The sequence below is a fragment of the Dendrobates tinctorius genome, unplaced genomic scaffold, assembly GCF_039654945.1.
Source record: "Dendrobates tinctorius isolate UK_male_01 unplaced genomic scaffold, ASM3965494v1 ptg000008l, whole genome shotgun sequence".
Taxonomy (NCBI): Eukaryota; Metazoa; Chordata; class Amphibia; order Anura; family Dendrobatidae; genus Dendrobates; species Dendrobates tinctorius.
In genome coordinates, this window is record NW_027361676.1 from 41,426,151 (window position 1) to 41,441,846 (window position 15,696).

The window sequence follows — 15,696 nt, forward strand, 5'->3', positions numbered from 1 at the left end:
AGGACCTTCTTCCAAAATGTAACTGGCTTGTCCAAATGTGCTTTTGCATACCTCAGGCGACTCTGTTTGTGGCGCGCTTGCAGAAACGGCTTCTTTCGCATCACTCTCCCATACAGCTTCTCCTTGTGCAAAGTGTGCTGTATTGTTGACCGATGCACAGTGACACCATCTGCAGCAAGATGATGCTGCAGGTCTTTGGAGGTGGTCTGTGGATTGTCCTTGACTGTTCTCACCATTCTTCTTCTCTGCCTTTCTGATATTTTTCTTGACCTGCCACTTCTGGGCTTAACAAGAACTGTACCTGTGTTCTTCCATTTCCTTACTATATTCCTCACAGTGGAAACTGACAGGTTAAATCTCTGAGACAACTTTTTGTATCCTTCCCCCTGAAAAGCTATGTTGAATAATCTTGGTTTTCAGATCATTTGAGAGTTGTTTTGAGGAGCCCATGATGCCACTCTTCATAGGAGAATCAAATAGGAGAACTACTTGCAAGTGGCCACTTTAAATACCTTTTCTCATGATTTGATACACCTGGCTATGAAGTTCAAAGCTCAATGAGGTTACAAAACCAATTTAGTGCTTCAGAAAGTCAGTAAAAAGTAGTTAGGAGTGTTCAAATCAAGAAAATGATAAGGGTGCCCATACTTTTGCACCGGTCAAATTTTGTTTAAATGCAGATTGCACATTTTCTGTTAGTACAATAAACCTCATTTGAATCCAGAAATATAACTGAGTCCATCAGTTATTAGATATATGAAACTGAAATACCTGTTGCAAAAACCAAAATTGTTATAAAGAAAAAAGGTTAACATTAATAGGGGTGCCCAAACTTTTACATATGACTGTATATATATATATATATATATGCTATATATCACCTCCTGTCGCCTCCAACTCAAAAATATTTCCAGAATCCGTCCCTTCCTCAGTCCTCAATCTACTAAAACTCTTGTATATGCCCTCATCATCTCCCGCCTTGACTACTGCAACACTCTCCTCTGTGGCCTCCCTGCTAACTCTCTTGCACCACTCCAGTCTGTCCTCAATTTTGCTGCCCGACTAATCCACCTCTCTCCTCGCTACTCCCCTGCCTCTCCCCTCTGCAAATCCCTCCATTGGCTCCCAATTGAATCCAGTTCAAACTACTAACACTGACCTACAAAGCCATCCACAACCTTTCCCCTCCCTATATCTCTGAACTAATCTCCCAATATCTTCCCTCACGTACTCTCCGATCCTCCCAAGACCTCCTACTCTTCTCCACACTTATTCGTTCCTCACACAACCACCTCCAAGATTTCTCCCGAATATCCCCTATCCTCTGGAATGCCATGCCTCAACACGTCCGATTATCCACCACCCTCGGATCCTTCAAACAGAACCTGAAAACCCATCTTTTCAGGAAAGCTTACAGACTGCAATAACCATTTTGCCGCCTCACCACCGCCTGAGCTGCCGCCTCATCACCACCAGAGCCGCTGCACCCCCGACCCTCTGTCTTTTCCCTGCTATCCTGTAGAATGTAAGTCCGCAAGGACAGGGTCCTCTCCCCTCTGTACCAGTCTGTCATTGTAAATTTGTTGTGGAAACTTGTTTACTGTTAACGATATTTATAACTTTGTATGTAACCCCCCTTTTCATGTACAGCACCATGGAATTAATGGCGCTATATAAATAAATAATAATAATATATATATATATTGTGGTGTAGTTACCACTATGTCAGCTAGGGGGCGCTGTGTGGGTGTCCCAGGACGGGTGTACAGGCACATTCAGTGTGGTAACAGGAGCAGGGTCCTAAATGACCATTATGGGTCTCAAGGTGGGTGGCCTTGGGATGCAGGCTCCAGGGTGTATTGATCAGCAGAGGTACTGCTGATCTTTCTGTTACACTGTGTCAGGGAAGCCTGTGTGTGTCTATACAACCTTTAGTGATGTCATAGCCATGTGATCACCTGTGGGTGTGGTTACAGGGCTATGTAATTGAGGTGTTTGGCACATGTGAGTGTGTGAGAGTGAGTCTGTCTGAGTGTGGACAGACTTCCATGTGTCCAGGTGGGACACTACAGAGAGTGTATATGGGGAGGACTACAGCTCCCAGCATGTGCTGAGACTCTCAGTCCGAGTCTGAAGCCACGGACATTTCTGTTCCTTTGCCTGAAGTGAAGGTTACATTTCAGTGTTATGCTGTCTATGGTTTATGGAGTAATAAACCTGGTGAAATTTTAAAGGAACGTGCCTCATGTTTGTCTCCCGCTGCACCTAAGCGAGTCGAATCCCTACAATTGGTGACAGACTGCGGGCAGCGATTCCCAGAAGCACGTGTGGCAGTGCTGGCGATTCTGAGCCAGGAGAGCAGACGCTCTGACAACCGTGAGTAATACTGACTGAGTTAATATTTGTGGGATACCTCTGAGGAGAAGAGGCGTCGAGGAACCTGTGTGGCCGACACAGGTAACAGACAGGAGTCTGTGTTGCACTGACCAGGGTCAGTGAGAGACTGTGTTCCTGGAGGGGTCAGTGAGCAAGGTCCTGGAGGGTCAGTGTTGGGAGGTTCTGGGAGAGGAATCGGATCCCTGGAACACGTGCTATGACCTTGGACCTGGTGAGGCGTGTGTTGGGCAGTCTCAGGCGGAGACGGATGTCCTGAAGAGCACCCGCTGAGCCCCTGGACCTGGTGAGGCTGGTGTGTTGGGAGACCCTGGGAGGAGGGTCGGCTCCCTGAATAGCACCCGGTGTGCCCTGTGTGTTGGACGGTCTCAGGTGGAGACGGTACGTCCTGAGTGGCACACGAACAGGACATGTGAGAGACTGTGCATGTGTTTTTTTTTCTTTTTCTTTTCCTCTGCAAAACCTGAAGGTGCTTGCTGTGGCTCAGTGGGGTCACGAAGGTCTCGCAGCACAAGGACCTGGTGTTTTCTTTAAGGGATCTGCCCTGGGAGCATTGGTAGCAGACGCTGTCTGTCTACACCATCCTGCTGCAGCTTTATGGCATGTGACTAAGCGGATACAGTAGTTGTGGCTTTACACAACTATTAAGGGTGAGTACCCTGTATTATTGCTGCATAACCCATTATACCTGCACTGGTAAGGCCCTATGGGCGCACTTTTGTGGCTTTTTTATCTTTGAGGGTGACAAGCGGCTTCCAGTAACCCGGCGGGGTTACGAAGGTGACAAGCGGCTTCCGGTGGATCGGCGGGTCCACGAAGATGGCGCAGCAGGAGCTGCAGTGACACCAGCCGCTGTGTATGTGTGTGAACAGCAGCCAGAGGTGCCGGTGATCAGTGACAGCAGGAGCTGTGGTGGTGCCAGCAAAGACTTGTGTGGTATCGTTAAAAGACAAACTGTACTGTGTGAACTGTGGCCTAAGAGGTTCTGCAGGACGGACATGGGGAAATCCCAAAAGGGGGCGGTGACCCAAAAGGGGGCGGTGACCCAAAAGGGGTGGAGTCCCAAAAGGGGGCGGTGACCCAAGTTGGAGTGGTGACCCAAAAAGGGGTGGAGTTCCAAAAGGGGGCGGTGACCCAAATTGGGGTGGCAACCCAAAGTGGGGTGGTGGTCCAGAAAGGGGCCAAGTGTGAAGAAGTGACAACACTGGGTGACTCAGTAGATATGTCTGGAGTACCGCAGTGTATGTGCAGGTCTTTTTCAGAATGTGGAATATCCTTTCCGGGTAGTAATGACGGGCCACAGATGTGTACAGTGATGCTGCACCGGGAAGGAGCCTTTGGTCGGCTGGACTCAGAGAGTCAGGTGACTCTGACAGGAACGCCTCTCGTTTTCTCTCTGGCCGAGAAAAACGTCAGGGTTCGCTGTAAACACGGGGTCACGGTGAACTACGCAGTAGACACAGTAGTGTTTGAGGGGACCAAAGGTGATGAGTGCCAAGGTAGAGGAAAAACACGGGACTTAGTCTATGCCTGGGAGAGGGGCCGGGACTTTCTTTTGTTTGATGACGTTTGGTCTGACGATGGAGATGCTTCGACTGTGGGGCAAGCAGACACTGAGACAGTGACGGCTCCTGACATGGACAGGTCAGAGGTAGAACTGACCAGAGGAAGAAGTACATCTGCCCAACTGACGGACCTGACGTCTCGTGATAAGACAGATGGTGGGCTGGGAGATGAGACGACTGGACTAGACACATTGGTGCTGGACGGTAACTGGAGGGTTCACTCGACTGGGGAGACTGACCCAGTGGTACCCTTTAACGATATAATTAAAGAGGTAGTAGTGAGACACGTGATGGACAAAAGAGAGCAGGATCGTGAGATACAGCTGATAAAGGAGACTGTAACAGAACATGTCGAACGGGAAAGAGTCCTAAGGCAAGCAGCTGAGCACAGAGTGGATGAGCTGGAGAAGGAAGTCTCTGAGCTCAGAGGTCACCTGTCAGCGTGTAAAACCATGAACAAGACCCTGTTGGAAGATATGGAGGTGCTCAGAGAGGCCCAAGAGAAGCATCAACAGGAGATTCTCAGGAGAGAGGATGAGCGTCGCTACCTGGCAGAGGAGAAAGATAAAGTTCTGCAAGAACTCAGTGGAGTAGTAAAAGGTCTTCTGCAGGAGAAGTGGAGGGGCGAAGACGTACAGCGGCCTTGCCCGACTGATAGCAAGGCAGAACTGCCAAAGCCCATCTTGGAAAAGGGTCCTGAAGACTGTAAATCTCAGGAAGATGGTGAGCCAAGAGCTGCACAAGACAGTCACCCGGTCTTGGCAGATACCTTGAGGGAAGTGTCCGTGGGGAACCCAGAGCCATCTGTCCAGGATGAGAGCAAGTCCATGACCTTCAAGTGCGTGATGGAGGTACCCGAAGACGTGCGAGAAGCGTGTGCCAGCGAAGGTGTGCATGAGACCTTTAAAAAGGCAGTAAAGGCCTATAGGGTGAGCTGGGCACCAGAAACAGACCAGTTGGTGATACTGGCAGAAACGGAAGACACAGAGAGAAGGGTGGCTGTCCTGAAGGAGATGCACCTACAATGTCTCCGCACGAAACAGATGCTCGTGGAGCGTAATAGGAAAGCCGCTCGACGTCTGGAGCTTGCAAGGGAAGCACAAAGTCGGCTGGGCTTTGTGGAAGACATAATTCCGGTACCCAGAAATCTGGTGGGGAAAGTCGTTGGCAGACTTGGAAAGGTGATGCAGGAGATGGTGAATCGATCCTGTGTGAAGAGAGTGAGGATCCCACCTGCTGGTGAAATCCAAGTCGTTATTGAAGATGACATGGTTCCTGTCATTGTGGTTGGTTCGGTGGAAAGCATTGGGAAGCTTCGCATGCTCCTGGAATATCGGGTAGCGTACCTGAAGGAGATTGAGCAGCTAAGACAGGATCGACTGCAGATGAATGAGCAGATAGAGAACGTCAGGTGGCGTCCCCCTCCAACCCAAGGTGTAAGGACCCGAAGGGATCCTCCAAGGAATGAAAGGACAGGTAGTCGAAGGCAAGAACGTCGAGAGTCCGCAAGTGGCCGTTCTAATCTTAGTAACATAGGCACGAGACTCGGTGGTGGACATAGCGACAGAGGGTCAGACTCAGACCAGCCAGTTGGCCCAGCTGGACGTGGGACTCATGACCGTGCGAACTGGGAGAGCCAGCCAGTGAGAGAAAGGTCGCGTGATGAAGCACACTGCAGACATGTGGAGACTAAAGAGTGTCTGGTCACACTGACGGACGTTGACGGGAAGGCCAAAGCCCAAGGCCGAGATACTGACCGCTGGGGGCAGGGGAGGCCTAACGTAAATATGCAGTATGACTACCGAAACAGACGGAGATGGTCCTCCCGACTGGTAGGGCAAGGTGACATGGGTGCCAGGTCTCAAGATCCCTGGGTGATGTCATGTGTTCAACCCCACAAGTTTGAACAGAGGGGGGAGGTATGTGGTGTAGTTACCACTATGTCAGCTAGGGGGCGCTGTGTGGGTGTCCCAGGACGGGTGTACAGGCACATTCAGTGTGGTAACAGGAGCAGGGTCCTAAATGACCATTATGGGTCTCAAGGTGGGTGGCCTTGGGATGCAGGCTCCAGGGTGTATTGATCAGCAGAGGTACTGCTGATCTTTCTGTTACACTGTGTCAGGGAAGCCTGTGTGTGTCTATACAACCTTTAGTGATGTCATAGCCATGTGATCACCTGTGGGTGTGGTTACAGGGCTATGTAATTGAGGTGTTTGGCACATGTGAGAGAGTGTGGAGGGAGTCTGTCTGAGTGTGGACAGACTTCCATGTGTCCAGGTGGGACACTACAGAGAGTGTATATGGGGAGGACTACAGCTCCCAGCATGTGCTGAGACTCTCAGTCCGAGTCTGAAGCCACGGACATTTCTGTTCCTTTGCCTGAAGTGAAGGTTACATTTCAGTGTTATGCTGTCTATGGTTTATGGAGTAATAAACCTGGTGAAATTTTAAAGGAACGTGCCTCATGTTTGTCTCCCGCTGCACCTAAGCGAGTCGAATCCCTACAATATATATATATACATATATATATACACAGTATATATCTCTCTATATATAAAAGTGAATGTATGTATGTATGTATGTATGTATGTGTGTGTATATCACCAACCAATCACGAAGCATCTTTCATTTTACCAGAGCTGTTCAAAAGAAGCTGAGCTGTGATTGGTTGCTATGAGCAACAGTTTTCCTTGCAACCAATCACTAAGCATCTCTCATTTCACCAGAGCTGGTTAAAAGTAGCTGAGCTGTGATTGGTTGCTATGAGCAAGTTTTTCCAGTTGACAACACCTCAGCAGACACTGACATGGTGGGAGAAATCTAGCATCCCCGGGAACATAAGCTCCCAGTCATTGTCTGCCCCCCTGAAAGGAGCAGAGAGCACATGACAGAAATGAATCCCCCTCTTCCTGCCCATATCCCCATCACACATCCTCCATCACGTAGGCATATCTTCTCTCTTAAAGGGATCCCTGGTATGGAAGTTAGGACCATTCCACTCAGCTCTGTGGTTGTGACCGCAGGGTCTCTTAAAGGGATCATTGGTATGGAAGTTAGGGCAAATCCATTCTGCGCTTTGGTACTGACCCCAGGCCTTTCTTAAAGGAATCTCTGGTATGGAAGTCAGGGCAAATCTATCCAGCGCTTTGGTTCTGACCCCAGGCTCTCTTAAAGGGATCTCCTGTATGGAAGTTAGGGCAAATCCCTCAATGCTCTGATTCTGACCCCAGGGTTCTATTAAAGGGATCATTGGTATGCAAGTCACGGCAAATCCACTCAGCACTCTGGTTCTGATCCCAGTCTCTCTTAAAGGGATCCCCGGTATGGAAGTGAGGTCAAATCCTCTCTGCGCTTTGGTATTGACCCCAGGCCTCTCTTAAAGGGATCTCCTTATGGAAGTTAGGGTAAATCCTAACAATACAATATAATGCACTACCCATGGTTCTCCATAAAATATAATGCACTCCCAATGGTCCTCCATACAATATAATTCACTCCCCATGGTCCTCAATACAATATCATGCACTCCCCAAGGTCCTCCATACAATATAACGCACTACCCATGGTCCTCCATACAATATAATTCACTCCCCATGGTCCTCAATACAATATCATGCACTCCCCAAGGTCCTCCATACAATATAATGCACTCTCCATGGTCCTCCATACAATATAATGCACTCTCCATGGTCCTCCATACTATTATGGCCACCAGTCACTGATTTAAAAATATAAATAAATACAATACTCACCATTCCTCATTAATAATAATAATAATCTTTATTTATATAGCGCCAACATATTCCGCAGCGCTTTACAGTTTTAAAACACAAGTCATAAGTAACAACGTTAATAATACAATAATTAAAGCAAAATAAGACGAAATAAGACGACCCTGCTTGTGAGAGCTTACAATCTACCATGAGGTGAGGGAGATACAAAGTACAGGTGTGTATTTACAATTGTATATTTACAATGAAGGTCCAGCCATATTGAGGGAGTGAAGGATGGATGGAGATAGTGAATGGGCTATACACGCACACTTGCACATAGAATGACTTTGATTAGTGAACGTGATCAGCTGCTCTGAACAAATGTGTTTTGAGGGAGCGCCTAAAACTATGAAAATTGTGGTTAGTCCTAATTTCTTGGGGTAGAGCATTCCAGAGGATAGGAGCAGCACGGGAGAAGTCTTGGGAGTCAGGAGTGGGAGGTACGGATTAGTGCAGAGGTTAGTCGAAAGTCGTTTGCAGAGCGTAGCGGTCAGCTAGGCCGATAGACAGAAATGAGGGAGGAGATGTAGGGGGGTGCCGCACCGTGGAGAGCTTTGTGGGTGAGAACAAGTACTTTGTGTAAAAAATACTATGGTGACCACTGACAAATTATGGCAGATACTGGTACTCCGGGGTATAGGGATAGTTTGCCTGGGAGCTGCCAGAGTCAGACTGGTTATAGTAATTTGGGTGGTTCATTGGTGGCCTGTACTCCACTGGTCGCTGCTGTTGGGTGGGTGGTGTTGGACGGAACAGGCCAAAAACGCCCATTAAGATATTGTTATAGGGAGCAATGGGAGCAGGGTCCTGCAAAGCAGTTAGAGACATCTGCACCATGGTCATTACGATAGACTGCCTCTCCGGTGTCAGTGCTCTAGTTTTACGGGCTATTGCCATCCCAAAGAAATCAAACTCGCCCTCAGTGGTCATTTTTCTAATTAAATCTAGCGTTTCAGATGTTGCCTTCAAGGTGGTGTCCTGGTGTTTCTTTTTTTTTTTTTTTTTGGTTTGCTCTTCAGACCCCGGAAAGGCAGGATTTTTTTGGCCACTAGCTTCTGAGGAACCCAATGGTTCATCAGCTGCAGAAACAGATGTTCCTGCAGCTGATGAAGATGGGGCTCCATCAGAAGGGGTGTCAGTACATGGTGCCAAGATGTCACCAGCTTCACAGGACCCTGCTCCATCGTCTGAATCTTCAACTATGCATCGTCTGAATCTTCATTCCATCCGATGCTTCAGTCTCCTGAGCGTGTGGTGTCACGTGGCCTGCTGTTATTGGCGCTATGCCACTGGCCAGAAGGGATCTCTTTTGGGCCTATGGTTATGTTTGATATAACATTTAAGGAATATTTCTGACATACAAAACTGTGTGAAAGTTTTAGGCAGTTTTAATGCTGCAAAGTAAGAATACTTTCAACAATAGAAGAGTTCATAGTTTATATTTTATCAATCAACAAAATGCAAAGTGAATAAAAAAAACCCTAAATCTAAATCAATTCAATATTTTGTGTGACCGCCCTTTATCTTTATAATACAACATTACTTCTAGGTACTTGCATACAGTTTTTGAAGGAATTCAGCAGGGAGGTTGTTGCAAACATCATTAACCACAGATCATGTAATCCCAGACAGACTTGAAGATATTAGCCACAAAAGAAAGCAGCCGACAGCACATTCAGAATGAAAGAGATGCACACTCCCAGTCCAAGGACCCAATTGGACATAAAAAATCCAGAGAAATAACATAGAGGAGCAGCATCCAATCCGGGTGAAAAAATGTACAAAAGTTTATTCTGCCATTAAAAAGACATACAACTTTTCGACCACAATTGGTCTTTTTCAAGACTTGAAGATATTGACACCTTGTTCTTCTTTACGCTGAAGATAGTTCTTAATGATCTGGTAGAAGGTTTGCACAGTAAAATATCGATATTTGCAGATGATACAAAACTATGTAAAGCAGTCAATACAAGAGAAGATAGTATTCTGCTACAGATGGATCTGGATAAGTTGGGAACTTGGGTCGAAAGGTGGCAGATGCAGTTTAACAATGATAAATGTAAGGTTATACACATGGGAAGAAGGAATCAATATTACCATTACACACTGAACGGTAAACCACTGGGTAAATCTGACATGGAGAAGGACTTGGGGATCCTAGTTAATGATACGTACCTGGAGCAGCCAGTGCCAGGCAGCGGCTGCCAAGGCAAACAGGATCATGGGGTGCATTAAAAGAGGTCTGGATACACATGATGAGAGCATTATACTGCCTCTATACAAATCTCTGGTTAGACCGCACATGGAGTACTGTGTACAGTTTTGGGCACCGATGCTCAAGAAGGATATAATGGAACTAGAGTGGGTACAAAGGAGGGCAACAAAATTAATAAAGGGGATGGGGGAACTACAATACCCAGTGAGATTAGCAAAATTAGGATTATTTAGTCTAGAAAAAAGACGACTGAGGGGCGATCTAATAACCATGTATAAGTATATAAGGGGACAATACAAATATCTCTCCAAGGATCTGTTTATACAAAGGAAGGTGACGGTCACAAGGGGGCATTCTCTGCGTCTGGAAGAGAAAAGGTTTCTCTACCAACATAGAAGAGGATTCTTTACTGTTAGGGCAGTGAGAATCTGGAATTCCCTGCCTGAGGAGGTGGTGATGGCGAATTCAGTCAAAGGGTTCAAGAGAGGCCTGGATGTCTTCCTGGAGCGTAACAATATTGTATCTTACAGTTATGGTTCTTTAGAAGGACGTAGATCTGGGGATTTATTCTGACAGAATTTTATAGGCTGAACTGGATGGACTAATGTCTTGTTTCGGCCTTACTAACTATGTTACTATTTTACTATGTAATGACATTGGCTGTAGGTTTGGGGTTGTTGTTCCGCTGCAGAATAAATTAGAGCCAATGAGACGCCTTGCTGATGGTATTACATGATGGATAAGCATCTGTCTACATTTTTCAGCATTGAGGACATCAAGAAAAGGTCAACATTGTGGACAAAGTGGATGGCCAAGGAAACTTAGTGCAATAGATGAAAGACAAATGCTTACTTCCCTTCAAAATCACAAAATGTCCTGCAGTGCCATCATCTCGGAACTGGAAGTAACCAGTGGGACCCAGCTGCGCCCATCTACTGTTCAGAGATGTTTGGCCATAATTCATGGAAGAATTGAGGCCAAAAACCAAACCTTCGGGAAGGAAAGAAAGGTCAAGTGACTCAACTAGCATTGGTACGAGAAATATGGCAGCAGTTGCACTGGAGTGATGAGTCAAAATATGAAATTCTTTTGGTGTAACAGAAGTCAGTATGTTTGCCGGAGGACAGGAGTGCAGTACAATAACGAGTGTCTGCAGGCAGCAGGGAAACATGGTGGGTTTCCATACATGTCTGGGGCTGAATTTTAGCAATTGTAGTTGGCAATTTGATCAGGATTAATGGTGTCCTCAATGCTGATAAATACAGGCAGATATTTATACAGTACATAATGCAATACCATCTGAGAAGTGTTTGACTGACTACAAACGTACTCTGCAGCAGGACAAGGATCTCAAATATGTAGCCATTGTCATGGAAAAACAGAGTCCTGGAAATGATGGCATGGCTCCATAGAGCCTTGAGCTCAACATCATTGAGTCTGTTTGGGATTACATGAAGAGACAGAAAGATTTACACGAGCCTACATCCACAGAAGATCTGTGGTCAGATCTCTAAGATGTCGTCAGTACCCTGCGCCTGTGTATAGCTTACACTCTACTGCTATTCACAGTTGCTGGAGCCAGTTTTGGGGAACATGGATTACATTGGAGCTTCGTGGAGCATTTTTTGTAATAAATTGGTGAATAATGGACAGTCTCTTGCTTTTATTTCTGTCTTTTTATGTTTTTCAGGTATCCATTTCTGTACTACAAATCACAGTTGTCATCAACTCCAACTACCATTACCCCGATTGCCACCGCACCGAGGCAATCGGGAAGAGTGGGGCAAAGCGCCAGAATTGGCGCATCTAATGTGACACACCAATTCTGGGGTGGCTGCGGACTTTTATTTTTATGCTGGGAAGAGCTCAATACTAGTCTGATAATACAAGCCTACAGCTGTCTGCTTTATCTTTATCAAAAATAAGGGGGATCCTGAGTCATTTTATTTTAAATTATTCATTTTTTTTAATAGGTTAAATAAGGCAAAAGTTTGTTATTTATAGGTGCTTGTGAAATTATATATCTACAGGATATCTATTCAATCTATCTATTCCGAGGGTTCTGGCCCTGAATTTACTGTACTCGGCTGAGTTTCCTTTGAGATGTGGGCGTAAAAATCATGCGGCATACGCATGGTCCATGTGCTGTCCAATATTTTTCCTCTCATCTATAGACTTCGGCGAGTCTCGTCCGATATACGCAGACAAAGTATTCTCCAATTTTTTTTCGTCAGTCCGATTAGAGCTGAAGAAAAACTCATAGATCAGCACTGACTCATTGAATAACATTGGTCAGAGAGCAATGCGATGTTTTACTCACTTTGCACTTGTCTGATTTATACACTCGTGTGAGCGAGCCCTATGCCTGAGTTTCACAGGATGACTAAAATGGCAGCCAATGGAGACTTCAGAAGGCCTCCAGCTGCCACTGTGCTCCATGGGCTTAAATTGATCATGTCACATGGGGGCTGAACAGAACCAGTGAACAAGTGCATCGGCAATCACGACATTTAAGTGCGGTAATCACTAATTCACAATGGCATGTAAATGCATGTAAGTGGTAAACAGCAGAGATCAGAAAAAGCTTTTAGTGCTGCTAAATACAGATGTTGGCTATGTAACAAAACCAGCATTTGCCGCATATGAAGAAGGCTCAGCTCCTGAGCCTGCTCGATACACCACCTGCAATTAAAATGTAAGACATAGAGCGTTAAGCAGTTAAAGAGGCCTGTCTGACAGAATACCTCATTTACCAAAATAGCAACCAATTACAATACAGCTCTCTTTTTTCCTGAGCAGTTTACAAATTGAAAGCTGAGCTCTGATTGGCTGCTGTGGGCAACAAAGCCAGTTTTCATAAAAGAGGCGCGCTGTCTCTCCATGTCACACATGGAGTTTTAGCTATTACTACTCAGGCAACACAAAAGATAGAAATTAAGATAGAAAACAAGTTAGAACATAAAATATAGTGAGTCATATGCCAGAGGTTTAGGGGGTTAATAATCTACAAATTGTTCTTATTTCCTTCCACCATGACTAATTTAGGAAATATTCAAGCAAAGTATGGGATCTCTGGTGCAGACATATCCATGGATGTAGCACAAATACCACAGAATCATCTGTGCTTCTCCTGAAACCTGCCAGTATGGTGACTTGTGAGGAAAATATGTCTTTATACATCAGCCACAGAAAAGAGAGCACTTCGCAGACCTGAAAAAACAAAGCGAGCCTGAGCTAACATACCTTCCCGATGACATTGTGGAGGAATTCATTCTCGATGATAATTGTGGTAACCGTGGACTAGTAATGACTTCAGAATATTCTATGAGTGATGCAGACAAGACACCACATGCGCTTTATTAATGGAGTCAAAACTAATCGGCCTGGAAGATGTACGTACATAGAAAATCATAAATGGTCCTGATCTGGGGTTATGTGAACACAGGAATCATGATTCATTCCTAGAAACCAGCACATTTTTCTACTATCCTGAGTGTATTACTTACTTCCACGTAGGAAATTGGGAATATTCCGATTTTGTCCCCCAGCATTCCTTCTGCCCAGTTCTCATCCACTCTGCGGATCACCGTGAGAATGTCGTCCTGTAGAGACAGAGAAAATGATCTCAGAATTTGTCACATTGCGATCCACATGAACCCACCCGGGAGCCGTACAGTGGTGGACGTGTGAGTTATCGGTAATCCGTACACCTATAATGAGGTTCACATGTGCTCCAGTCCCGGATTTCTCTAGCTCCACTGGTCTTAGGTTTCTTACAGTTGGGAATCCACCTTTTTTTCAGGCATTGAAATTCGCCTTCTGTAAAAAGTGTAGAAAGCGCAAATCTGCTCACAAATCTCTTTCTTAGGAAGGAAAACCTGTAGTCACCAAGTCAAGCCTAGAGAATGACTTAGTCTTACTCTGCACATAAATTACCCATTCCCAACAGAAATGTGGCAAATGCCACCTGCTCCTATGTGTACAGCCCGTCTGCAGAAATTTCTCAATGCCTTACACTGTGAAGTATTTATTGAACCATACTAATAAAATACGATAAAACAAAAAAGCATAAACTCATGCAAATAAAGCAAGATAACTTCACTGTAAAAAACAAAATGGGCTATTATATCTCCGAATATACTGAAGTAGCAGTCGTCAACATGATGGCTGCCGCATCCATCCTCCATTACTTTGGGCAAATCAAAATTTGCTTTTGTCATCAATAGCAAGCCACCAAAGCTCAGCTTTAATTTCTTCAAAGTAGATTAAGAAAGCATAGCAGAACCATTAAACTGTTTCACAATTTTGATAAATGAGGCCTTTTAGGTTGAATATCTGTCTGTTATTTTCATCGCAAAGCTCATCAGACCGGGGATTTCTGAAAGTTTGGACAAACCTCTTAGCCAAGTTGAAATGTTACTGATTTAGTGGGGATTTTATGCAGAAACATCCGTCTGTGTTAAATGCTGAGTTTGTTTCAAATTTGATGCAGATTTCACCCTTTCCATTGCAAAAGTAAAAATACATACTACGTCATGTTCCTCAAAAAAAAAAACTGCAAAGCGGCAGATTTTATCATCCGCACCTCGTGTCAATTTGTGCAAAAAAAAAGTTCAATGAATAGATCGGATTTGTTATGATTTCATTCACTTAGTTGGCTCTATACTACTCTGTTACACTGCAGATTTTCAACACACAACTCAGATCTGAAAATGCTTTCTAATTATGCACCATGTGAATTTACCATTAAGGTCTAGATATATCGGAAATTCTAGGTCTCCCGTCAAGAGCGGACATATCATAGGTGCAATCTGTGACCAAAGAGTTAAGGAGGCTCACATCCACTTCCAAAGCCAGTGAAATTGTGCATTATGATGATATTGGATAGCAAAGGGCTCATATATTGTCCTTGCACAGGGGCCCTGTTCTGTCTGTGCCCGCCACTGCCTACCGTACTAAAACTGAGCCGTTCTAACTGAAGGGATTAAGGATACTTTTTGATTTTTAGAAGGTTTAGCTCATTATGATCATAGCACTTGATAATATTCTTAGAAGACAAAATATAGAGCAATACAACAATATTTCTCAATAAACAAATGATTCTATAAAGGGAAAAATCTAAATCTATCACTTTGTGACAAATATCTACTCTCGTGTCACCATTTCCTCAATGACTGTTAGATCTGTATGGCTGCATTATCAGCACCTTGTTACATATAGTCCAGCACCAGAACGTGGTTGGTAGAGTATAGCAGGCACCGCCCAAGCATATAAACTTCTTACCAAGCTGCTACATTCTGATGCTGGCCATGGGCACACAACATGATGTTACGGGTGAATTGCGCCAACTGGGTCAACTAAAGAATATTCACCGTGCGGAACACCACAATTTGCAAAACCTCCCTAATAAGTTCCAATGTAGTCCAACTGTCAGCTGGATTTCATCCTGTATAGTCATGTGTTGGTTGCCTGGGTTCATACATGAATAAATCAAGGCCTCCAAGGTGCAAAACAAATCAGCTAACATGATAATACTATCCATTCTGGATTCTTATTTTATACTACTAAAACTATCAGCGACTTGGGGATTAATAATGAGAAAAGCAACAACTCATCACATTAGAGGGCTCTTCAGTTAAGGCCATGTTCACACGTTCAGTATTTGGTCAGTATTTTACAACAATATTTGTAAGTCAAAACCAGGTGTGGAACATTCAGAGGAAAAGTAGAGTAGAGACATGTCACCACT

At 44.9% G+C, this 15,696-nt stretch overlaps 1 protein-coding gene across 2 annotated transcripts in view; it reads right to left on the reverse strand.

Moving 5' to 3' along the window:
- SH3RF1 (SH3 domain containing ring finger 1) overlaps positions 1–15,696 on the reverse strand; it is a 209,932-nt gene that overhangs the window by 70,227 nt on the left and 124,009 nt on the right. For both annotated transcript variants that reach the window (XM_073577185.1, XM_073577179.1), the window contains exon 4: positions 13,454–13,549. In XM_073577185.1, the coding sequence (XP_073433286.1) occupies positions 13,454–13,549 (96 nt within the window). The remainder of the gene's footprint in view (positions 1–13,453; positions 13,550–15,696) is intronic.